This window comes from Rousettus aegyptiacus, unplaced genomic scaffold (genome assembly GCF_014176215.1).
Source record: "Rousettus aegyptiacus isolate mRouAeg1 unplaced genomic scaffold, mRouAeg1.p scaffold_m13_p_18, whole genome shotgun sequence".
NCBI lineage: Eukaryota > Metazoa > Chordata > Mammalia > Chiroptera > Pteropodidae > Rousettus > Rousettus aegyptiacus.
Window position 1 is genome coordinate 6906305 of NW_023416293.1, and position 25099 is coordinate 6931403.

Sequence of the window (25099 nt, forward strand, 5' to 3'; positions counted from 1 at the left end):
TTCAGATGCCATTTTTCATTTTCTTTGCCCAGTGATGGGAATTTCATGTCCTAGAGATAGAGGAGATATTTTCAGCAGTGGGATCTTATGATTTCTTTCAAATCACACCTCATTATGTCTTTGAAGAAAGCCTCATGTATCTCTTTTATTCCAAAATTGGTAAAAAGCCCTTTGTAGTTGATGAAATGATAGTGTGACTGATGAATTATAAATAGGAAAGTATTCATCTATGCCAAGATGCTTGAATCTGAATTGTACAAATCTCTGTCACTATCTCCTTTTGAAGATAAGACTTTATTTTTATACAGAGACAATGAAGGCTTATCTTGTGCATCATCAGAGTTTGAAAATATTTGTCTAAAAATAGAAGAAAATCATAAATACATCTGGATTATGATATCAGAAATCTAAAAATATGTTTTTAATGAATTGATTTCAAAGTACTATGGATAAAATGAATATCTGTAAAAATGTGTTATTGTGGGCACATCTCGTAGCCATTTGATAAATATTATCAATTTTTAATTGTTATAATAAAATAAAATATTAATATAAAGTAGTCTAAGAACAATAAATAAGATTTAGGATATTATTAAGTTAAAATGATCTGAAAACCACTTTAATTGTCAGTAGCATGAAACATATTTCCATGTAGAATTCTCAAACAGATAGCACTTTAAATTTAAATTCTGTTTTTCAGTTAAAAAATTCAAAACTCCCTTAATCAGAGTTAAACACAAAATAAGTAGTTCATTATCTACTTCTTCATGGTAACGTCAATTTTTGGAGGAATTACTCTTCAGAACGAATCCAAGCTTGAGGAGAATGATGAACACATCAGGAACGAGAGGGAACAAGACACGCACTGCCCGTGGCTCACTCAGTCAGCTCATCCCACCTCGTTATTTTACAGGTGAGGAAGCTGAGGCTGACTGGCACCAAAGAAAGGTACAAGGACCTCAGATGAGCAAACTTGCACTAACCCTGTGGCTTTGTACCTCGGCCCAAAGCCTTTTGTTTCATGCCACCATGTGGCACCTTGTTTACCCAACGTGAAGTGAAGGTACTTAGAAAGCCGAGCAGAGGGACTGTATGTGGGAGGTATGATCAGTGTATAAGCACAACCGAATGTTCCAGATGTTCCCTATATTGAGTACGAGGGGAGGAGTAAGTAGTAAGGAATGCTGGCTTTTCTAATTTCATTTGTTAATTCTATCAGTGTTCGGCCAGTTGCATACCATTTGAATGAGAAGAGGAATTCTGAAGCTGCTAGACTGTGTGTATTATGTCCATGTGTGTGTAACCTTTCCTACCTGCCCATAATATACTCATTGGCTGATGGGGAAAGACGAGGAGACACTTTTAAACATGTGAAAAAAAAAGTTGTTTTCTGGTTTATTGTGGCTGGAGATCATCATCTAGTTCAGGTACATAGGACTTCAACCTGTAATCAAATACTAGCATTTTTAAGAAAAAGTAAATAAAATTCAATGAATTAGGTAAAATTGGAATATTGTGGTAACACCTTTTATTTAGAGTGCATTAATCAACCATGTACTTTTTAACAAAAATATTCTCTTGTACAGCTAATTTTCTTTCTCAGAAATGAATGAACCCCCAAATATTTATTCTGTTATAATAATCCTTTGTTTAATGAGAAGAATTTCAGTTAATATTCATTTTCATGTGATACAGCATAGTTTTCTAGGCATTTAAAAATAGTAATGATATTTCAATCAAATTTGAGACTTAAAAAACACTTTTCATATAAAACTAAGATCTTGAACAAAATTTTCCTAAAGTTAATTCTTTGGAAAAATGATATTAAATATTTTAGGTATTTTGTTCTTTATCAAAAGCATAGATATTTGTCCTTTTTATGGAGCATTTATCCTATTTTTGTGCTAAACAAGCTGAAGTAGACATGAGTTCTTTCTTCTGGAATCTTCTGGCAAATTCTAAGAAGTTGCTATGATAGGACAGATAAAAACAATCTTTAACTGGAAAAATAACTTTGCTATATCTTTGAAAAAACTTATCTTTGTAAGTTTTTCATTTATATCTCTCTGGTTTATTGATTATCAGGATCATGTTTAATTCACAGTGTGAGGAAAATAAGCTCAAAGTATAGGAACCAAATTTTCTACCCTTATAGCAATGAAAGTATAGAAATAAATGAAGAAATTCATACATTTTTAATAGCTTAGAATCTTCAGGAATTTTTCACCTGTAGGAGATATACGAAATATAGAAGTTCAGTTATGAACGTAATAGGAAAATTTCGCATGAAATATCTCTTAAGAACACATCATTTTGATACAGTTCGTGATGTAACAAAGCTGACTACACCATAGGTACCAAGTTTGTCTATTAACTAACATTATTAAGAGCAGGAGAGGATACAGTCACGCTAGAGACACAACTCACATGGCTACCACTTTTATAGGCTAATCAGCACACCATGACAACAAAATTTCAGTGATAAGAAAACACACATTAGTTGATGTGTACAGTCAGAACCTTGTAATATTGGTGTCATGGAGCAAGACCTTCCTTTTCCTTATGTGTTTGCTGGGCCACAGAGCATGCTAAAAGTCTGTTGTTCATGTGGTAAGAGGCATCGAGTCCATCCCTTTTGGGATCTGTTTCTCTTTGTGAACTAGAAATCAATTTATAGTTTGATTTTTCCTATGTCATTTCTACTCTGTTTCTCATTTCATGTGTTTTTTTTTTTTTTTTTAATTAAAAGAACAAAGCTAGTCTTTCAATATACCATCTTCAGTTTTAACTTCTGAGCAGCCGTCAGGAATTGCTGCTGGACTGCATAGTCTTCAGAAGTTTCTGGTACATTTCCGACTTCAGGAATCTGGGGTAGGAGTCTCTCTCCATGTGCATATACACAATTCTTTGAGCCTCTTCGAAACATGTTTGAGTGGGTTCTTGAATATTCCTGCAGATGTTTTCTCTTGTCGAGCTGTCAATGTTGATCTGAAAGGTGAAACCACATGTAGAGCATCAGTAATTAAAGATGAACGTATAACAGGACGGTTTAATTCCCCCTCCCACCCCATCCCCACTCTCCAGTGGAATAGGGTTATTTTGTTTGCAGTTTCATGGGTATCTCAAAGACATAGGAGATAAACTCTTTGCTTTTTAAAAAGTAAACATCCACCTCCACATCCGGATAAAAATACCATGAGGCCTAAGACCAGGGAAATCTCTGCAACCATTGCTTACTTAGTAGGTTGTAAGTGGTTTGTAAGCCAAGTCTACAAACAAGGAAGTTTATGCGATGGCATTCTTTTCTAAGGAAAAAAAAGGGAAGTGGGTGCTATTTTAAACTTTATCTTCCTTAATAGTCGCCAGTGTTGATTTAACCGAATATGCCCTGAAATGGGAAGAAGGTGAAGAGAAGTGGAGAAATGGAGGCGAGAAGTGGTGATTTCCATAAACCGAGTATGTTTCACACAAGAGTTTTGAGGAACCAACCACTTCGGCAGGACTGTCGTGAGCGATAGGAACCTCGTGCACCGTTCCCCACCCTTTTCCCCTTGAGGGAATTGTCATTCTTCATTCTCTCTCCCCCAGGAGGAGTCTTGGTGTTCTATTCACTCCTGACTCTGTTTCCTTGAGACGGTCCTAGGTGACTGGCAGTGGCAGCAGCGTGAATGCTCGCTGAACTCGCTGGTTTTAGCTCAGGTGAGCAGTGCGCTCTGGTGCGGTGGCAGACTTTGCCCAGCACCGGCAGGGAGGTCAGCATGCCTGTCGAAAGTATCTAGTTCCTTCTAAAAACACCAGTTCTTCTTGGAGGGGCTTCTTTGTTACTTTCCCAGGAATTAAAATAATTTGTTAAGGGTAGACTTCAGAGCCAGGGAGACCTCACTTTGAATCCTAACTCTCCGTGTGAAACTGTACAAGTTAGTTCACTTCTCAAATTCTCAGGTTTCTCACCTGTAAAACCAGGTTAACGATACAGACTTTACAGCACTATGGGAGATACTGGATGTAAAAGTCTGGTGCATAGGTGTGCTTGACAGGTATTAACACCCCAGTTTCCATTTGCTGTCACTGTCAGGTGGTTACCTCTCTAGGGGATTGTGGCTGGATGTAAATCTTATAAAGCTTCTTTGCTTTAGAAATTCTGCTCCTCTGTGAGGCAATTTTCTTATAGGTTTCACATGCCATCCAGAATTTGATATTCTCGTCGCTGTGTTCCATTTTTAAGTATGCCGAATAGACTACTGGACCATCTAAAAGAAACAGAAATTTGTTTATTTCGATTGGTCGAAATCATTTAAAAATCTGAAAAAAACATGTAATGCAATTTAAAAATCAAGTCTGAATCAAAGCTGTGAATATTACACAGTGACATACACGCACACCACATCACCCTTAGATGTGTACACCGAAAGTGTGTTTTTAAAAATTATATTCATTGGGGTGACATTGGTTAATAGCATCAGATAAGCTTCAAGTGTACAGTTCTATAATACATTGTCTGTATATTGCATCGTGTGCTCACCACTCAAAGTCCAGTCTCATTCTGTCACAATGTGTTTGACCCCCTTGACCCTCTTCAACCTCTGTCCCCTCTGGTAACCAGCATACTATTGTCTGTGTCTATGAATTTGTTTGTTTTGTTACTTTCTGTTTCCTATCCCGTACATAGGAGAAATCACATGGTTCTTGTCCCTTTCTGTCTGACTTATTTCCCTTAGTACGATACTATCAAGATCCATCTGTGTTGTCACAAATAGCAGTATTTCATTCTTATGGCTGAGTGGTATTCCATTGTATAGATGTACCACATTGAGGCATGTTTTGGTAATGCCCAACAGTGGTGTGGTCACCCCTTCATTCTTTTATTCTGAGTCACAGAGCAAATGCTCACTGGAGTGGCTGGTTCCAGGATGTTAAAGGTCACCAGGATCCAGAAATAGGAATTAACTTTGAGTCAGTAGATAGAGCTTTGCTCCTAAAACTGACATGAAAAATCTGAGACTGTAGGCCAACCTGATGGGCTGGCCAGAAAGGTGAGAGTTAGGTTTAGACTCTAAATAGGCAGGATAAGTTTGGAAGGGAAAAGCCAAGCCACATAGACATGATAGACTGATTAGACCGTACAGCCTGGGGTGTTTCTCAATATCCGATAAGAGCAGGAGAACATGGATAGATAAAAAATTCATGGTTTACAGTTCAAACAAGAAATGAAGGACTGAGCAAAGAGTAGAGTTCAGACGAGGTGTTGGAAGCTTCTCAAAACTCAGACAGTTACAACCATCAAATGCCACTCGATTCCAGAGATGCCAGCTCTGGTCTTACACTGCCTTTCTGGAGTGGGTAGATGGGGACAAACATGTGAGAGGAGCTTTTCCAGCTGAGGCGCTATTTCGTAGGTGCCGGAGTTTGAAGAAGACGGATAGGCAGGCTCTCACAAATCAATGCATTAATATAAATCTTTGAGAGGACCAAGCATTCCCCGGATTCAAGACGAACACTCTTGAGATGAATATTAAATTTCTTTTGTTGACGAAGTCTTTCGGCAGCTCTGAGAAAGTGAATTCCCAAATGATAAAACATAACTTTCAATTGATAGTAACAGAAATATGTGTGTAGGCACTTTGAATATATGACTAAGCCATGGATTTTGATGAATAATATCTTGGTCAGTATTACTAACTGTTACAAGAAATAATGATAATCAGATGGAATGACAATGGTGACTAAAATTATATCTTCTTAGATCTTCATGTAAGAGATTAGATTAAGTTTTCTAGCACTAGAAAGCCAGATTCCTTGACTCCTTGACTTCTACTGGCTCTTTCAGCAGTGATGAAGATAATAATTAAGATGTTTTGTATCCAAGAGAAAAGCTCAAATAGAGACAGATCTCATCTAAAGAGCCATTAGGATTGGGGATATCTGGCAGTCTGTAAGAAACGTGCCATTCTAGGAATATACACAATTAGAATATGGCTCATTATTATCGCACGAGCAAGTATATGCAGCCTTTATGACATCAGGCAGGAGATGGTTCACAGGATATCACTTGAAGTGAGAGGGGAGACAAGATGTGGGTGGATCATATATAAAAATGAAGGTAGGAAACATCAGAGGTTAGATATCCCTACCCAATGGGGGAATATTTTAACTTAGATTCCAATCAAGAAATTCATTTTCCCACCAAAGGAATTTTAAGATGTGCCTTGCCTCATCACAGGCACGGAAAGCTGAGGTCAGGGAATACAGATGTAGGAATTGGCACTCCCTTTAGAGAAATAGCTGGACGAACAGGCAAACCATTTCTGGCCTAATGAGTAAAGCTGGAAGCCAATTATTTGCAGCATGTATTGAAAGAAACAGAGTTCTAGTTAAGAAAAAAAAAAAAAGCAGTTTGACATACTTTGTATTCAGAGGGATTTTGACCGAGTATTTTATCAGGAACAGAAAATAAGGGCCCTTAAATAAATAAATGAGCCATGTAGCAGGAAAAACCGAGATACCAGATACAACCTACCGATCCTGGAATGAGAGTTAGCCACCAGGCTACTTGGACGAATTGAGTGGATGGGTGAGCGGGGCTAGGGAGATGATCTGGAAACATGATACAGTATTCTGGATTTGTGTTTAAGTTTACGTTTAGCTTAATTGTATAGGAAAATGTTTAGAAATGCTCATTCTAGAACCAGCCTGCACCCGCTTCTGCCTTCTCTAACTTCCCTCCTGATCATGCCGGTCAAATTGCTCAACATTTTTCAATAGACCCGAATCCTTGGCTAATGAAGCCATCCATGCTTCGCAACCTATGTTTTTATATAGATACTGGGTGTGTGTGGGGGGGTTGTAGGGTTCTCAGTTATTCCTTGCCTTTCTCATACGAGGATTAGACTTTCATGTCCCATTTACATCAGTTTTGCCGTTTATCGGACTTGCGTTTGCCCATGAAATATACACAAAGTGCCATGTATGGTGCACAGGGGTTTATGGACCCCCCAGGTGGTTTTGTCATTGCTCCTGCCCCTGCCATGGGAGGCACACGTTCTGGAGAGAGCTGCTTCTTTGGCCTGAAGTCAGAACGAAACCTGGAACAGAGCTGGAGCTGACCCCGGTCTTTGTGCCACAAAACTATGAAATGAACCTCCCTTGTTGCAAATTCCTGGGATGCCAATGTCACGTGACACTGCGTGTGACACAGTGAATGCCGACCTGGACCACGAACCTATCGGACATATCAGATATGATCCCAGTGTGTAGAGTAAGCGCTCATGTGATTGGCATATTTTACAGAATTTTGTCTGCGTTAGACTCGTGTGTAAGTCAGCCAAGTTAGCAGCAGAGATCATGTATGTTTAAAAGTGTTCCAGGAGTCTCAGTGATTAGTAAACCCAGAACTGAATTGCTCAGTCTAGAATTTCTAGTTGACTCACACAGCAAGTAAGTTATGAGGTTGGAAAAAACTCTTTTTCCAAATCAGGCAATGCTGCCCATTCTGAGGTTTTAAATGGCACTCCTTCCTGACCCTTACACCCAGGAGACCATGATTCTGCTTAAGCTGAGTGAATGGGGATGAACAATAGAATTTGTCATTAAATTGAGGAAATGGAAAAAGTAGTTTATGCTGTACACAGCGTAGCCTTTTTCCTTGAAGAATGAGAGTTGTGCCTTTGGGACTCTCTAGCATGAGCTTTTCAAACCAGTCACTGAAATCAGTGTTCTATGACACACGAGGTGATAACACGCCGGGATCGTGAGGCGGAAAGGAAAGGTGGCATTCCTCTGGTCTGAGTCAGAGCCGTGGCCCGTCGCTTCCAGGGTGGTTTTCTGCAGGGCGGTGAGGCTCACCACACGCGTTCGAATCCTAGAGCTGAGCTATGTATGACACATCTTCCAGCAGAAATGTGTCTACAACAATTTTACATTTATTGTGTTTTCCATCTGCATCGCTGAGGAGAATGAATTCCACAAATCTCCCAGCCTGCTTGAAAATTTAAAGTAAATCTTCTGCTGTATGGAAATTCTCTGGTTTGGCTTCTGTGATATTAATTATTTCTGATTCTCATCACTCTGCAGTTTAAGGCCATTCACGTGGCCTATAGGCCCTATGCTCTTGTTATGTTAACTTCTTTCATTCATTTTAAGACATAACCCCACTCATATCTCAGTTTCTGGAAACGTTCCTCTGAACCCTCCAGGTCCCTGTCAATTGACAAAGAGCACTGAGCGCACACTCGTTTCAATTACGTCTCACTCTGTATCACAGTTCGCCGTATTTATTGGTTTACTTTTATTACTCTCCCGCTGACCTGCGCACACTCTGAGAATTAGGACTGCATTTTATTCATTTTCAGGTCTCCAGTGCCTGTGCACAGCCTGGCGTGTGGCAGGCACTGAGTACATGAATGCTTGTCGGCCCACGCTTTCGGATCCCTCGTGCTCATGTATCGTAAGGTGACTCGCCACAGGTTTTGAAAAGTGAGGTGGGCCCCAGTTATTCAGCATCCAGGGATCACCGAAGTCCACAGGGTTAAACCAGGCATGCTGTGACTTTTTGCTTTTCTGAGAGCAACATGTACACACCCAAAAGTCCTAAATGAACAGTGATGTTTCTAAAAGGCCAGGTTTTGCTATATATGTTTTTTTCTCTGCAAGGTAAAGATGGACATGAGAAATAACAAAGAAAAAGGTGCTGAGTGGAAAAAGCTGAGGCATGGCGTGTGGGTAACATGAGGGTTGGTGGAGGGAGCCATGGCAACAGCAGCGGGTAGCGGAGGTTAGAGCAGATGCTAGTGCAGGCAGCTGCCAGTCCGCGCAGAGCGGCACAGAATCTCTCCTGGATGCAGGCGGCCTAGAGAGAGCTCTGCCTCTGGGCTCGGGATGCACGTGAGGGCACAACAGTGCCTCTCAGTAACTTCTAACGCCCACTTGGTGGCATGACCATGAAGAAGAAGCCCCGGCCGGCAGAGGCAGTGCGCCTGTGTGGCCAGTCCTTGTCACCTTCAGCTCTGAAATCCTGTGCTGTTCACCGCCAAGGCTGTGTACAGGTGACTGTGATCATTTAGCAGGGAGGAAAGTATAGAGTGCGTACAGGGATGATTTGGATCAAAATTAAAACACCGATGCAGAGTCTGTGTGATCCAGAACCCTCGGCCGTCTGGCATGGCTTCTCCGTATGTCTGCCCTGCGTCTGCAACGGGACAGACTGCACGGGCCACAGCGATATACAGCTCTGTGGAGTCACCACTGAGGAACTGAAACGGGCAGTGCGCACCCCGCGCTCCTCCTGCTGCCCGTCCGCAGGGTCGGCGGGCTCCCCAGATCTCCAGAACGGATCACGTTCTCCCTTTGAAAAATGCCAGCGCATCTGCTCAGGTCTCCGCGGATGATCTTGCCTCAGACTTTGCTGAGAATGGAGATTTAATGAGGTGGAGATTTTTCTCATCACCCTCCTCCAGATCAACCATCCTCCCTCCAGTGGTACCTGCCCTTCCCGACGTCCCTCCGGAGAGGGAAGTGTCCCTGTTCCCTGTTCCCTTTTGGGCCGAACAGTTCTCTGTTGGCTCCCACCTGACCCGGCTTTCTCCATTCCTTTTGCATTTTTCCGTTGGTCTTAAAATCGTCCCCACTCCCTGTGTGTCACCAGCTTCTCCCTGTCTCGTGGTTGCCACCATCGCGCTTGCCTTTCGTGATCATGTACAGTTTTAGTCACCCTCAGCTCACCCGACGCTTTTTCATGTCTCTTTCGAGGACTGTCCCTCTTCTCCAAATTTAGAAACATTTCGAGCGCCTGAGCTCCATCTCTGTGTCTCTGCTCCCTCTCCCTGAGCTGCCCCCCTGGGTGGTCTCCTAGCCTCGGCCTTTGATGAGGGTCTGTTCACTAACGACTCCAGGCTCGGTCTCCCCCACTGAGTCCAGTCTTATCTGGGTTTTTTGCAACAGCCTCCTCACCGGTCACTCTGCTTTTCTTCTTCAGGAGAGAGCCAGAGGGATCGTGTGAAAGCACGCCGACTCTCGTCACTCTGCAGTTTAAGGCCATTCACGTGGCCTACAAGACCTATGCTCTTGTCACGTTAACGTCTTTCAGTTACTTTAAGACATAACCCCACTCATATCTCAGGGCCTTTGCACGTGATGCTCCCCTCCTTGGGCCACTCTGTCCCCAGACCCCAGGACGCTGGCTGCTTCCCATCACTCAGCTCTTAGTTCAGCTTTTGTCTCTGCTCATAGTTTTTCTTCTATTCTCTAATCAAACAACCCAATTGCCCTCTTACACCTGCTTTTCTCCGTCACGTCTCCTGGCTTTACATTCTTCAAAGTGCAGCTTTCTGGAATGACCTCATTAGGTGATCTGCTTGGTTGTGTGCCCCCTCCCTCAGGAGCACATGAGCTGAGCATAGTGACCTTGTCTGCCTCTTTCACCCCAGTGTCCCAGTCAGCCAGACACACATGACACGACTGAGTGGATCATCCAAGGGAACTGCAGCTTTTTACCGAACAATTTTTTCGTTTATATTGAATACTTTTTACTCAGATATCAGCGGCCAATCTGTATTTTTATCTTTTGAGATTTGGCCAATAAATATGTGCATTATATTTTCTGGCATTATAGATTTTGATTTTGATTATTTTTTAGTATTGACCTTTCTGGTACGAAGAACACTTGGGTTTCAGGTGATTGCCAGTCTCCTTGTCATTTCAAATGTGTGTGTTTCTGTATTTTTTTTTTTTAAGTTCTACTAAGTTTAGTCATCAGCAATAGAGTTCTACTAGGTTTGGCCATCAGAAATACCCATGGGATTTTTTTTTCCCCATTTTTCATCTTGCTGAACGCCTACTGCTTTGATGATATTTTGGGGGAGCTGTGCTGTATTTTGGTTCTCCATCATTTCGGGAAAAATCTTTAGTAATTCTCATGCCTTTTTATGAAGAGATGACTAATAGCTCGGACATTTTTTTCTGATTCATTTAAAAACTTATTACTACTTTTATGTCTGTTTGAAAATAATTTAATTCTGTTGTAAAAACTTGGAGGACTTTCTATTGTCTGTCAACTTGGAAATTTTGCAGGGTACTTTCTACTTACTTTATTTTGGAGGCTTTTAAATGAGACCAATTTTTTTACATCAAATCCTGAGGAATCCTTTGTATTCCATTTCTTCCTTGAAAGAAGACTCATTCATCTTGGCTGTGCTTGCTTCTTCTCAAACAGATGCCTATCTTTAAAATACTGCCAGTCGGATCTCCTTATCATTTTGCCACAATCTGAGTCATTAAGACCCATCACCATCTCGCCTCGCCTCGCCCCTCAGCACGTACACACGAGGCCTGTGCGACGTGCCCCGCTGTGGCTCGTCTCCCTTCTCTACGGCTCTTCCCATACTGTCCGTAGTGCATGGATGTCTTATCCTTCCTTGATTGTAGATGCCTTCAGGAAAACATTGTGCCATCTTTTGGACACACTGCCTACCACTGCCTGCAGGACGGGGTTCCCTACTTCCTATACAGTATGAACTCAGGGGGTGTTTCCCTGTTCTTAGGTCCCCCTGCACCACGTATCAGCTAAAATGCAAAGATTTTTTTTTTCTCGTTTTGTTCTTAGCAGTTCTTTGGGCGACCTGCACAGCCCTCTGATTCTCAGCCTGGCCTGCCTGGCACTTCACATACACACGTTACTATGGTCACAAGCCGCACTTTAGGGAAGGTGTCCTGACAGGAGTTTGCAAGGAACTGTACGTAAAAAAAAGTGCGTGCGTAGCATGTTTTTCTTTCTATGTCTAGAGCATCCTTCTGCTTGTGCCATGTAACAATAGATCCTTCGAGGGAAAGGGATGACTTCCTAAAACCATCTTTACTCTAGCCGCTAACAAAAAAAAAAAGAAAAACAATACATAGCTACCTGCTAGTCAGTTTATTATGCAGTCTTTGGTGAAAATTTTTGTCAAAGGCTGTTATTTTTAAAAAGTGTGCTTGTGTCTTGTCTTCGGTGTTACTACAAATCGCTTCAATCACCATTTCTACCTTCCCTCGATGTGCCATAAATGGCCGGCTTCCCTGTTATTTTCTGGGAGAGTTTCAGTTTTTGAAAAATCTGTTTTTTTCTATTATTTTATGTATCACATGGACACATGGGTTTTTTTTTTTTTTTTTTTTTAAAGCACATGTCCCGGTACCCAAGAAGTGTTTAATAATTATCGAATATATATCGAGCAAGGATAAAGATTGTTTTTTTAAAAATCAGCTTGTTTGTCAATCTATTATTAAATAACATCTAGAATGCCTCTAGGTCACTGGCATACTTAATTTCTAACCAATGTCTTAACTTTGTCATGGTTCTGTTCTTAAATTCATGATTTTTTTTGGATCTTCCTTTCCCCTGAATTTAACTGTATTGTGATGATTGTTCCTTAATGGCTCCTAAACCAATTTCTGCTCATCTGTGGAGACCAAGCCTAATATGTGCCATTCCCGTGTGGCTTTCTGAACCGCATGTTCTTCGAAGCAGGCTTTTTATCTGTGTAGAAGGAGGCGTTTGCCCACCTCAGCTAGAGGGCACATTTTGCTCATATGCTTGGTTAATGCAAACACACTTTGTTCTCTGGCTCATTTAATGTTGGCATCCTTAGTTATCTTCCTGATTACACGGTCCACAAAATGATTTGTTTAGTTACCTTTTTATTCTGTGATTGTGGAGCTTTCACATGAGTTTCACAGTAATCTAATTTCCGGTAAGATTCTTACCCTGTTTTGCGGGTTTTCACGAAGAGCAGTGTGCTTCTTCCTGTCCTCATCTCTGTAGACTGCTTATTCTCAGGACACTAAATCTCTAAATTGCTAATTCTAACTAGGCTCCTTCTTGAGATCATTATCAAGTAATTAGCTGTATTCACTTTGTTTATGAGACCTCTAGGACTGGCACGGAAACTCTTACATAGTATGGCTCAGTGTGTTGATCTTTTCTTACCAATATTTGTCTTGTATTTATTCTCTGAACTTTTACTGAATGTCCATTTGTTACAGTGCATGTTTTAAGTCTCTGGGAGGGAGGGATAAAAGGTGAATGAAAGATGACCTAGCTCTTAGGGAATTCACAATCCAGTGAGAAAGCTTTGGAGGAAAACACCCGATACACAAAATAACTATAATTAGAATCAGAATAAATAATGATACTAACAAATAGAAGGAAGAGAAAAAATATTTCCAAGGGGTTTCATGGAAAAGGTGGAAGTCGGGTGTTACTTTTAAGGATGGGCAGAGTAGACAAAGGAGACAGAGAGGGCTTCGCACAAAGGTCAGGAGCGGGAGGTTCATGGATGCAGACAGTGGAGGGAGGTCACGTGGGCAGAAGGGCCAGCGTGGTCCGTGGCGGGGCAGAGCTGGAAGTAAACTTTAGGAAATATATTGGGTTAGGGAGTGGAGCCCGAATACCATGATGGAGGCTTTGGACTTCTTGGTAGACAGCAGAGAAAAAGGAATGATGGAGACATGAACTTTACTACTAATAAAAATAATCATCAGTTGTTGTGAGCCTAACCTGCACCAGGCACTGAGCTAGGGGGGTGTATATTTAACCTGCACAGTAATGCTGAGAAGATAAGTGATATTAGTCTCATTTTATAGATGTAGAATAAAACTCCAAGCGAGAGACTCATCTGGCAATGTTGCAAAGCTTGGATTACAAGGGATTGGGACCTGAATTCAAATTATTAGCAGATCAATTAATATATCTGACTAACATATACTCTTGCTTCTTTCTCCCATTCCAGTGCCCTAAAATTGCGCCCCCCCCTTAAAAAAATGTATTTCTAAACATTCACAGTCATGCTAGCAAACTAGATGACAGACTATGAAAAGTGAAAGACAGGAATGGTTGTGGCAAAGAAGTTTCCACATGCTTATCAGAAATGAGGGGTTTCAAATGCTTATCGGAAAGGCCTGCTCCAGAAGATGGGCACTCAGGTGGTGACCCACGGCAAGAGGTGTGGATGCCAGCACTCGGGAGGGGCCGCGAAGTACTTGCCAGAATGATTAAGGTGTTTCTGTAGGAGCATTGCTCTTGGCCGGGCATGACAGCTGTCACCACACCTGGAAGGGCCCTTGAGTCAAGGGAAGCAGGAGCATCCCAGGAACACAGCATCCCCAGGAGGTGCAGGAAGAATCCCATCCAGATTAACCACCCACACATCCCACTAATTAAACCGCCAGGTAGCACTAACCCCCCTTCCTCAGTCCACAGGTATAAATGGAAGACACACTCCCAGAGAGACAGCAGGGTGTCTCAAATGAAAAGACCTCTCCAGACAACAGTTAGCAAACATTTGGGAACAAACATGAACAATGATTAAAGGGAACAAATTCCATTAAAAAAAGATACCAAATTTAGCCAAAATGAATTTTCTTTGAGTATCCACTACATTTTGTTTTCTTACCTGATTTTTGGTATTTATCATTTTCTACGATTTCCCAATTGCCTACCCCAAAACACAGCTGATTGCTCATGTGAATGATACTTCTTCATATTTCTGGCACTGAGCCTGACTTTATTGCCCTCATATCCATTGCTGTTACCTTGTACTTATACATCTGAATATTGCCACTAATATGCAACTGTATAAAGTCCCACTGAAATGAGACACTGATCAAGTTAGTAACAAATGTTGAGGAGTTTTATAGCATTGAGACTCAAATTTATTCTTACTTTTGAAGGCACTAAGAAAAGCAAATTGTTAATATATTTTTTTAATTTAACTTTAGAAGGCTACGCTTAAACAGTGTATTTCAGGATGTGTTACTATTTAAGCATATTTTCCAAGGGATTTTACACATGTACTTGTGAAGAATAAATATTCACAGTGACTAATCTTGTTTTAATTAACACCAAGAAAATCATGGTCGTTGACACGACAAACTATTTTCAGGGTTTCCTTTTTTAAATGTGGCAGTTGCCATTTAGAATGCCGTGAGAAGCGCATGCACTCATCATCTGCTTTTTTCTTTTTTCCCTTAAAAGTGAGACAGACTAGTTATTTAAAGATGACATATACATCGTACTCACATTTTGTAGCCATCAACTTTTCAAAGGACTGGGCCCACTGTAACACCTCCTCCAAAGTAAGGCTTTAAAAAGAAACAAAAGGTGCTTATTGCACTAAAATATTCTTGGTTTTGCTGAACTAAGCGAAAATAGACTATCTTGAAAATAACACCAAAATATAATCACACTCCATTTGTGTTTGGTTTTGGTCAGAAGTTTATATCCCTGTGATATATTACATTATAATTTTACTTCCTAAAGGCTTAAAATTATAAACTTATAAAAGTAGTATAAACTTGAAAATATGGTAAAACACATTTTTAAAGAGTTAAAGAATTATATTCTTATTATCTCCTGATTCCCAAATTACTACTATCAATATTTTGATTTTCTTTTTCGTCTTTTTGCTCTGTGCATGTTTGTGTGTTTTAACCAAGAGGTAATCATACTCTGGATGTGTGTTTGTGTGTGTGTACTTTATGTGTATGAGTGGATGTGTGTTTATTATTATAATGACCTTCTCAGATGCCTTCACAGTTGTCTTAATAACCATTTACAGTGTTGTAATTTAGAGTTATAATTTATAATCACTGATACTCATTATCATTTATAGTGACTGTGGAGCATCTACAAAGGGGCATTCCGTGGTTTGCATAAGTATTCTCAATGAGTATTTTATTTCTCATTTTTCACCACAAAAACCAAATCTAGCCCTACTGTGATTAAAGCTCGCCTACACAGATAGGGTAATTCCTTAGGAGATTAGCAGAAGCGGATTCAAAGTGGGTCAGAAGAAGTACATTTTTAAGGTTCATGGAACAAATCTTCAAATCTCTTTTAAAAGGATTGTGTACTGCCACCACCAGCAATGTGTCTGCCCGTTTATCTACTGGAATTTTAACTGTAATTGGAATTCTAGCATTTACTCACAAAACCTATTTGCTTACATTCACATAATATGGTTACCACACATCTATTATGCATAGCTATTTTCTCAGTCTATTATTGACTATAATTTTTTATATGTTGAGGGTTTTAATTTTATTACTGTGAATAATACATTGTTACATTTTACCCAAACAGTATTTTAAAAGAGCATTTATCATTTAGAAAATATCTGTGAAAGATACTGGCTTCGAGGCTTCATTTCTGTTCATATTGTCAGGCTTTTGAGGTGAATTGGCAAGTGACGATGCCTGCCGATGTATGAATTATCGTGTCTTCCATCGTTTAAAATATATAATGTGTTCATCGCCATTCAGGTTATGATACATTCTTAAGTTTCCTGTATCCGATAACTGCATTTAATGAAAGACAGGTATAGATACAAGCAAGCACTGTCCATTGGCTGTATCTGGTGTACTTAGCCCGATAATTAGTGTTGAAGGAACAGCCATCAGCATTAGCAGGTACCTAACATAATACAGGAAGATTAGTAAAAGAGGTTAAAAAATAACCTAGAACATGGAAAAATATTGGGAGTCCTAAAAAAGGTCAAATAGCTTTTGTTTTCTAAAAATGTAGATGGCTCTTGTCATTTTTAGCAGGACTATTTGCATCAGTACCGAGGCTTAACAGCGTACTGCTGCGAGGCTTGCTTTCAGAAAAACATTTCCATGAAATGGTGTCTGACTCATTGTCCTTTTCTCTCATTAGAACTTGAAAAACGGTGACCTAAAATAACCTTTTCAATCAAGTGACACAAAAAGTTCCCGGCAAGGTGTAGTGCATGTCCGTCTCTTCCAACCATTGCTATTATTTAGGGGAGAATAAAATCTACAGCACGAGTGAAGACGCCATCACTGTCTTTGGTTGGCTTAAAAGTTGGTGTTGGTAATTGTTGGCAAGAGAATTCCTTTACACCTAAGATCCATGAGATTTATGGAGACATGATAATTGGAGTAATTATAGTTGGGGACAAGTTGTGAAATGAAATCTGTTTTTGGTTTAACCCCATTTGTGCTTGAATTTTTTTCTTAGTATCTCACAAGTTTCTCACTGTCCCCTGGCTCTCCAGCGGCTTTTATCAGAATTATTCTAAATACCTTCGTCCCCTCACACACCCAGATTCCTAATAGAAGTTCTGCACTTTTATGTCCCTCCCTGCCCCCCCCCCCCTTTCTTCTGGACAAATTGACAGCGAGTACCAAGCCGATCTGTGAACTTTCAGAGGCATCATGATGGAAAGAGTGATGAAAAGAGAGTTTGGAATTGGACGGTCCTGGCTTCTAATTCCAGTGCTGTTCTGAATCACTTTGGGTTTTTATTAAAGTCTCTAAGCCTCAGTTTTACAATCTGTAAAATGGGGATAATAATACCTATCGCACAAAGACCATGTCATGAAATCAAATTAGGTTGTAAATGTAAAGCACCTATCACGTGACAGTTGTCTAGCAGCTTGCCATGCACGTGAATTCTCTTTCCCTGGTCTTCCCTTCCCCTCGGTGAGTCCACAAGGCCAGTAGAAGGAAATGGGGGCCCTGCCAGCGTCGCCCTACAGGGGTCCTTAGCAGAAGAGAAGGAGCCATTCCCTAGTTAGTCCACGTCACTTTCCTCCTTGCACGTGCTCGTGCATGCAGCAGGCACAACCTGCCATTCAACATGCTGAGCTTTGGGTCTCACTGTCTCCTCTACCCACTTGTAAGCATTTGGGGGCATGTTGGTACTTGGCGCTGGGAGCTCTGACCACAGCAGGGTGGTGTGGCCAGAACCAAGGTCTCCACACACACCAGGTTAGGCACTCATGGATCAGCTAGCGGGGTCCTCGCCCCAGGAATTTTCTGAAGTGAGTGAATCCAATCTCTTGGCCTGCTACTCTTCTCAGAGACATTGTGCTTTCCATTTTGCTACAGTTACTGTCCCTACCCAGAGGGCTACAATGTCTAAGAGACTTAGGAGCTTGGCAAGCATCGGGTCACTCCCCTGGTCTCACCTCTTCCAACTGAGGTTCAGGGTTCCTGGCACATTGCAGATGGAGGATTTGAACATAAAAATATTTTGAATCGAAAAATCTCATTTTAACATAAATGATATAAAATTTTTTTAAACCTAAGAATATTTATTCATAATAGACTCTTTAAAAACATTTCACATGCCGAATTCTCAAGTGTAAACCATGAATAATGAAAAGGGAAGCTTCGTGGGACAGATGATTGCTCTTCTGGCGGAAATTACTCATGTGTAAATGCAAATTTTACTTTTTGAACAAAATATGCTAAGATAGCAGTTGAATGCACATTTTCTATTTATCATGTGATAAAGTGCTCTGTAATGGCCATAGACTTTAAATGCTACTTACTTTGAAGGGGGCCTCTTCGATTCATCTCTGCAGATCTTACAGATCCAACAATTCCGCCTGTTCATTTTTCTAAAGAAATACAGAATACGCTTAGTATAATTTAATCATTTAAAATAACTATGTTAGCATCAATTTTTAAAGAGCACACAAACTTATAAATCATGAAAAAAGAAGGATGAACTCTCGACATTAGTGAGACATAATTATTAGTGGACGTGGGGAGGAGAGAGGAGAATTAAAGGGCTCATAAACGTTTTATAGGAAGGTAGGTGCTTAGAGTTGGTGCCTTTAGCACCCATCTGTCCCACCTGTTTGTTAAATCATGGCATTTGAAAAATCCAGCTACCCAAAAAACAGTCGTTCCATTTAGGCCCACAACAGCGAATTTATTCATTGTTGGATAATTCTTATTTTTAGAAAGATCTCTTGATTTTGAATAAGAATTTGCCTTTGATAATTAGTCAGATAAAATATAAGTAGCCAAATGAAAACTAAGCCTCCTTCAGGTTGAATTCTGAGAAGGTGTTGCTTACGTAGTTCTCCCATTTCTAGGAGGTATACTTTTGACTTTAAAATTCACATAGAGTCTACTCGACCCAGGCTTTATATAACAATGCATGTCATTTTTAACACAGGACTTTGCAACGACTCAAAAACATGTTAAGAATAATGAAATCCACAGGTTATAATGAGAGTTGGAAATATTTTGCTACACATGTATTCACACTTACAAACAATGAATTATTGAGGATAAATAGTGAGTTTTTATCCTAGTCTTTATTGATTCATTTGAAGCATCTGTCAAACACTTGTTACGTGCCAAATGCTGGCTGCCAGTGATCTACATGGATCCTGTCTCTCCCCATTTTCACTAATAAGCAGTTAAAATTCATGTGATGGGACTTTGATACAGGAAGTAGGAGGGCCTGTGAGAATACACAGGAAGAGAACGCAACCAGACTCGGGGTGAGGAGAGAAGGCACCCCAGTAAAGTAACTGCCGAGTTGGAACCTACAGGATGGGCAGGAATGTGTGGAGTGCAGGGGAGAGAGAACTTAGGGCGAAGCTCAGGAGTCAAGAGGTGGTGTCTCAGTTACAAAAATGAAAGGGTTGCAGCCACCACGTGATTCTAGAGTGTGGCAGGAAGAGAGCTCAGAGAAAAGGCTTGAGTTCCGATCAGACCAATAATCACGTTCAAAATGTTTGTTGCTGCAAGAAGGGGGTGAGAGGTGTCGTGACGAGGGCCTGATGCAGAGTGTGTTAGGGCTCACACACTGTCCGTTTCATAGCAAGGACAGTCATTGAAGGTTTTAAAACATGGAAGAGACCTGTTAGCATTTGAGACTGGTTTTGTGAGTAGAACGGGTTGCAGCGTGTGGAGGATGGAGCTGGGGGGCCGGTTAGGAGGTGACTGTGGGAGTCCAGGAGAGGGATGTCACAGGCTCACATGGGAAGGTGGCAGTAGACAAGTAGACCCCTTCCGTCCCCTCTCTCTGTCTCTCTCATGAAAGCTGTGGACAGAATGGTATCATAGAGGCAGGACGATGCCATTTGACCGCACTGGTCTGTGCTCTGTGCATCGTTCATGTCATAAGGCCTATAATGTGAGTGACACACCTTAAGGCTGACAAAGAGTGGCCATGGACAGAGATTAAAGACGTAGAGGAAAGACTGAAAATCCATAGAATTCCAGGTTCCTAAGATACCTGTAGCGGGAGCTGGAATTAGACTGTGTGGGCTACGACACTGGAGAAGTGGAGGCACAGGAAATGAAGGCACAGGAAGTGGAGGCACAGGAAGTAGAGGGCACAGGAAGTGGAGGCACAGGAAGTGGAGGCACAGGAAGAGGTTGCTGTCACTGGAAGGGGTGGGGGAAGCATGGGTGCAGTTCTGTGCACATTTGCGGGTTTGGGCATAAGACCTGATGGGCGCTGTGGTTGCTGGACTTCATTTTCTGTATGGGTCTCTACTGTGAAGATGGTCAAGTGACAAGGTAGTTAAATATATCCACAGGAAGGAGCAAAATAGGAGTCTTTGGATTACAAATATAGAGTAAATCTTAAGTTTAAGCACAAGGGAGAGTTTATTATAAGGCTATGTTTGTGGGTGCAGTTAGATTCTGGATGGCCTTAAATGTTGGCCTCTATTCTGTTGGAAGTAATAATTCATCGAGGTCTTTGAAGAATAATGTGATGAAAAAAAGAGTCCTTTCCTGGAAAGATACAGCTGACTGTAGATGATTAGTGCTGACATAATCGAGGCCGAGGAAACTGCCCATGGACTGGCTGTCCACAACGGACCCTGTGTGGCATTGAGCCCCGGCTTCATTAAGATTCCTCAGCCCTGGGATTGCCTCCGAGATGCAGCCGGCCCGACCGCTCTCTGCTTATCTGCTAAGCGGGAGAATGGTCAACAAGTTCCTTTTTCATGCCTCCTCTGTCAGTATAACGACTCGTCCTCGTCTTCTACTACCTCCTGATGACCCGGACGGTCTGCACATCTCATTGTCTCCTCGCTGGATCTGCTAGACCTGTGTATGCACACGGTGATTTCTGTAACTAAAATCCCTGTCTGTCTGCAAATTACTGAATTTCCTTTTCCAACTTTAGTGGGATTGTGGGACTATGGCTGAGCCATCTTAGTATGCAACACCTGCTGGGGTCCAAAGTACAGCAGCGTCAGAGTAATCCCCAGGTGTGCCCGAGTTTAGGGAGTCCCGACAGCCCCTGAGAGGCAACAGAGTGTGTTAAAATAATTCTGGTCCCTGAAGCCAGACAGACATATGCCTGAGTTCAAGCTCTTAGCTCTGTTTTCTTGGGCATAGCAATTATACTTTCAGATTCTCAATTTCCTTTTCTCTAAAATGGAACTGTGCCCATCAGAAGAAGGCAGGCAGAAACTTTCTGTTCCAGTTAATCCGATCTTCCTTCAGCTTCTCGCACCACGTCACCCGGGAGGTATTTCCTAAGCGCTTTCGTGTGTGCAGGAAACACGGACCACCGGGCTGCATCCCTTCCTCTTTTTAAATTTCAACTCAGGCCTCATAGTTTCCCCAGATAACCTTATCCATTCTTCAACATGTCAGGCTCCTCCCTGCCATCCTTCTTTCCATTTTTGTTTGTGTTCCTGAGTTTCTGTTGTTCACACAACATATCGGTAGCTGGAGTCCCAGCTTTGCAATTAGCTGGATCTGCGATAGGGGTTCAGACACTTTCGGGTACATGTATCATATTGATACAGTGGGGCCGCAGGAAGGGTTTTGGGGTCAGAGGAGCTTGGGCATGCTTGAGAGCCGGAGGGGGAAGGGATGAGGTGACAGCCCAGCCAGGGTGCCCCCTTACACACAACTATGCAGGTCGCCCCCTCTGTAGAGAAGCTGGTCTGGAGCAGAGACGAGGCCGAGATCTATGCACACTCCCTTCGCCAGGCTGAGTCCCCAGGTGGGGGTTCATCCGTGGGGTCAGACTACCTTGTCAAACCCCAGCAAAGGCTCTGAACAGAGGAGCGGCAGCCCTGGGCTCAGCTATGTGACTTGTTCAGAGGCAGATCTCTGGCCCAAGCTGGTCGTTAGTTAAGTGACATTAGAAAATGAATGTAATATAAATATATACATATATATATAATGCAGAAATAATGTCATTTATATTTCTGATTTATTCTACTATAGATTCCCTGAAGTATTATGTTCAAATGCTATTTGATAACCATATATAAGTAGTTTATATGTTGTTTAGTATTCTAAGTCTAACATTCACAGATTTATTAAATGATGGGCTACCAATAGAATGACATAAAACAATAATTAATAAAAATTAGTGGTGGAATTATGTACAAGATGCATTATTCATAGAATAAACAGATTGCAAAGCAGCCTTATTTTACAAAGTTCTCTGGTTTTCTAGTCCAGTATGAAATGCTGTCTCAGTGGCTGTCTCAGTGGCTGGGGTTCAGCTCCGTGAACCCCATCCTCTAAGATTTCTGGAACTGAATATCCACTCGCATGCTGGCCTTCCTTTGATTACTACTAGATTCACTGTCACTATAGACCGCTATTTCACTGGGGTATCACAGAACACTCTCCATGTTCTTGTAATGCATTTTACATTGAAACCAAAAGACAAATTCACAAATATTTGCCCCAGTTTCCGGCAATAGAACAGATCGAGCCCCTGAGTTTACTGCCTCTTGCCACCAAAACATTGATAAAACTACAGTAAAGGAATGCATAAGGCTTTAATATGAAGGAAAAAAAGGAAATTATAAAAAGACAGAAAACAACAGAATATTTCAAGTTAGTTTTGGAAGATGAAAAGCAGATGAAGGAATAGAAATTAAAATTCTCATACTTCTAAAATGAGAAGCGAAAAGGCAGACTTTGGAATTTCATCTGGCAAAATAAAGAAAATATAATTCACAGTCTGAGAGCAAAGAATTTCCAGCATACCTGGTGGTTTAATAAGAAATGTCTGCTACCCTGCATTCAACAGTATTTGTCATTCCATATATATTCGCATCTATAGGTTAATAATACCAAAATAGAGTGGCAGAGCGAAGCACTTTTACATTTGCAATCGAGAACTTTTAAGAAATATTTTTGATAATTCCAAAAAGAGTAAATTCTAATTTTTTTAAATAAGTATAGTTTTTCAGGATGAGAATTTGATTGAAATATCCTATTAATAAACTCAATTTATTTTGTTTATAGTTAAATCCAATTAAGACCATCTTTAGTTAAATTATATCCTTGGAATTATAATATATGTGGTCATTTTCTAGAAAAAGTAAATATTAGCCTCAAATATATCATAGAACTATAATTCTACTTTGGCAAAAAGAGAGTTCCCTGTGAAAGAATTACCTGAACTGATATAATATAGAATTGATTTAAATTCGAGAAATCACTTAGCTTTAAATCAGCAGTAATCATTTTTTTCTAATGTTGGTAGTATGGCATGTGGAAAAATTCCATTGACCTAAAAATAAAAAATAACGGAAACAGACAAAAACAAAAAGATTATTGTGTGCTTCCTGGAAAATGCATATTTGGCAAAGATTTCTATAAATACCTTTTGCCTTACATCTGAAATAGTTTGTTTACTTTGTAAGTACTGAATTATGATTATCTCTTAGATTTATTAACTTCTCACCTAGAAGTTTATTAATTTTATGGATTTATATTATAAAAATTCAATACTTTTAACTTGTATTTTCCACTGTTTTTTAAAAACTATTTTTAATGTTTTTATGTTAACATCATGCATGAATTTTGTCTTTTTAATTTTTTTTTTCGGATTCCTCTGGGTAAAACTAGTGTGCATTTTTACAATCTAAGCATAGAGTATTTAGAACAAATTTAGGTCTTCATAACGTTTTCTCCCCCAATGTTTTCTCCTGATTATTTTAAAGAAAGTGTACGTATCATCTAGCATATCTAATTCTTACAGTGGTTATAAATGTGCTAGTGGTGAATTGAGTTGGATATGTTTTGTCAGAAATAGATTCAAGTTTCCTCTAACATTAAAATGAAATATTTCTCAAAGTAAACTGAAATGATTTTTCTTAAACTGAGCCATTTTACATATTTACATGTTTTTACTACCCTGATAGGCAATTGATGCCTTCTTTCCGTTCCTATGCAATATATATATTTAAGTGTGTTTCTCTATATTGTAAGGTAGCATGTCACATAAAATTTAGAAAAACCTAGAGCAATTTATACTTCCATGATGTTTGGTTTACTGTCACACACAAAGCTCTTGCCTTTTAAAACACAGTGCTGTGCGCAGTTGAGCTTAGGCATAACATTTAAGAATGAAGGCATCCTGTAAAATTATGATTAGCAATGCTTCCTATAAACCTCACAACTTGGAATCAGTATAGCTAATTAAATGATAGAACTAATTTTTTGGTAATGCATGATTTTTTTTTTAAATTCTGAAATATCTGATTTTATGATATATCTGTATCTTAACATATACACACCTGTACACACAGAAACCCCATAAAATGGAAGACTGTTCTTGCTCTAAAACTGTAATATTTCCTTTACTGCCCAGTTTAGAAGCTTCGTTTATGCACATAGGACTGTAAGGGTTTTTTTGGGTTTTTTTTAGGTATAGAAACCCTGGGCCAGACAAACATATGTGTTTACTCATTTATTTTCCTTAGAAGAAACCTGCTAACACTCCTAGCAGTCCTGCTGTTGAAGTAAACACCCACTAGTCATTTACACCAAGCTAATACTATTGTATCCATCAACCATTTTAAAGACCCTCATACTTACAAATATATCTTGAAGAACAGTCAACCATGCTCGATTTTATTTCCTCTCTGGATGATGCTTTTGAAATCAGGTTTCCAACTTTTGTGAGACACCCAGCTTTTTATTTCTCCTGGCATAAAAGAACTTTACTGTCTCTGTAATTACTTTCGATGGCACACTGGCCTCTGCCTGAATGCTCTGTTTTTATACACGTATCTATGCAAAGAGAAGTTTTGTTGAATATGGAAAGCAGAGCTGTGGGACTCCGGGGCTCTGCTGATAAAGAGGTTGTAACAGTATCAGCCCATCTGTTGTGATCAGATGAGGGGAAGCAGACGCTCCATGAACTCATCAGTGGAATCGTCAAACTTTGTTTTCTAAGATAATTCATTTTTCTAGTTTTAGAAATGTATAGCATAAAATAAAATTTCCTTTAAAAATAACAGAAAACCGAATACCAATGAGTAGGCTACCCCTGCCAACACTTCCTGTCAAATTATTGAAAATTATG

General features: G+C 40.3%; 1 protein-coding gene across 2 annotated transcripts; it reads right to left on the reverse strand.

The window, feature by feature from the left end:
• Positions 1 to 966: 966 nt before the first annotated feature.
• Positions 967 to 24845, reverse strand: RGS13 (regulator of G protein signaling 13). Of its 2 annotated transcripts, XM_016122678.2 has the most exons (6): positions 24610 to 24845; positions 23185 to 23299; positions 18327 to 18395; positions 15050 to 15111; positions 4084 to 4250; positions 967 to 2988 (listed from the first exon to the last, which is right to left on the reverse strand). In XM_016122678.2, exons 3-6 carry the CDS (start codon positions 18389 to 18391, stop codon positions 2803 to 2805), a joined length of 480 nt encoding a protein of 159 aa, XP_015978164.1. In that variant the 5' UTR covers positions 18392 to 18395; positions 23185 to 23299; positions 24610 to 24845; the 3' UTR covers positions 967 to 2802. The 2 variants fall into 2 exon arrangements, with proteins under 2 accessions (XP_015978164.1, XP_015978165.1); XM_016122679.2 differs by lacking the exon at positions 23185 to 23299.
• Positions 24846 to 25099: the final 254 nt, after the last annotated feature.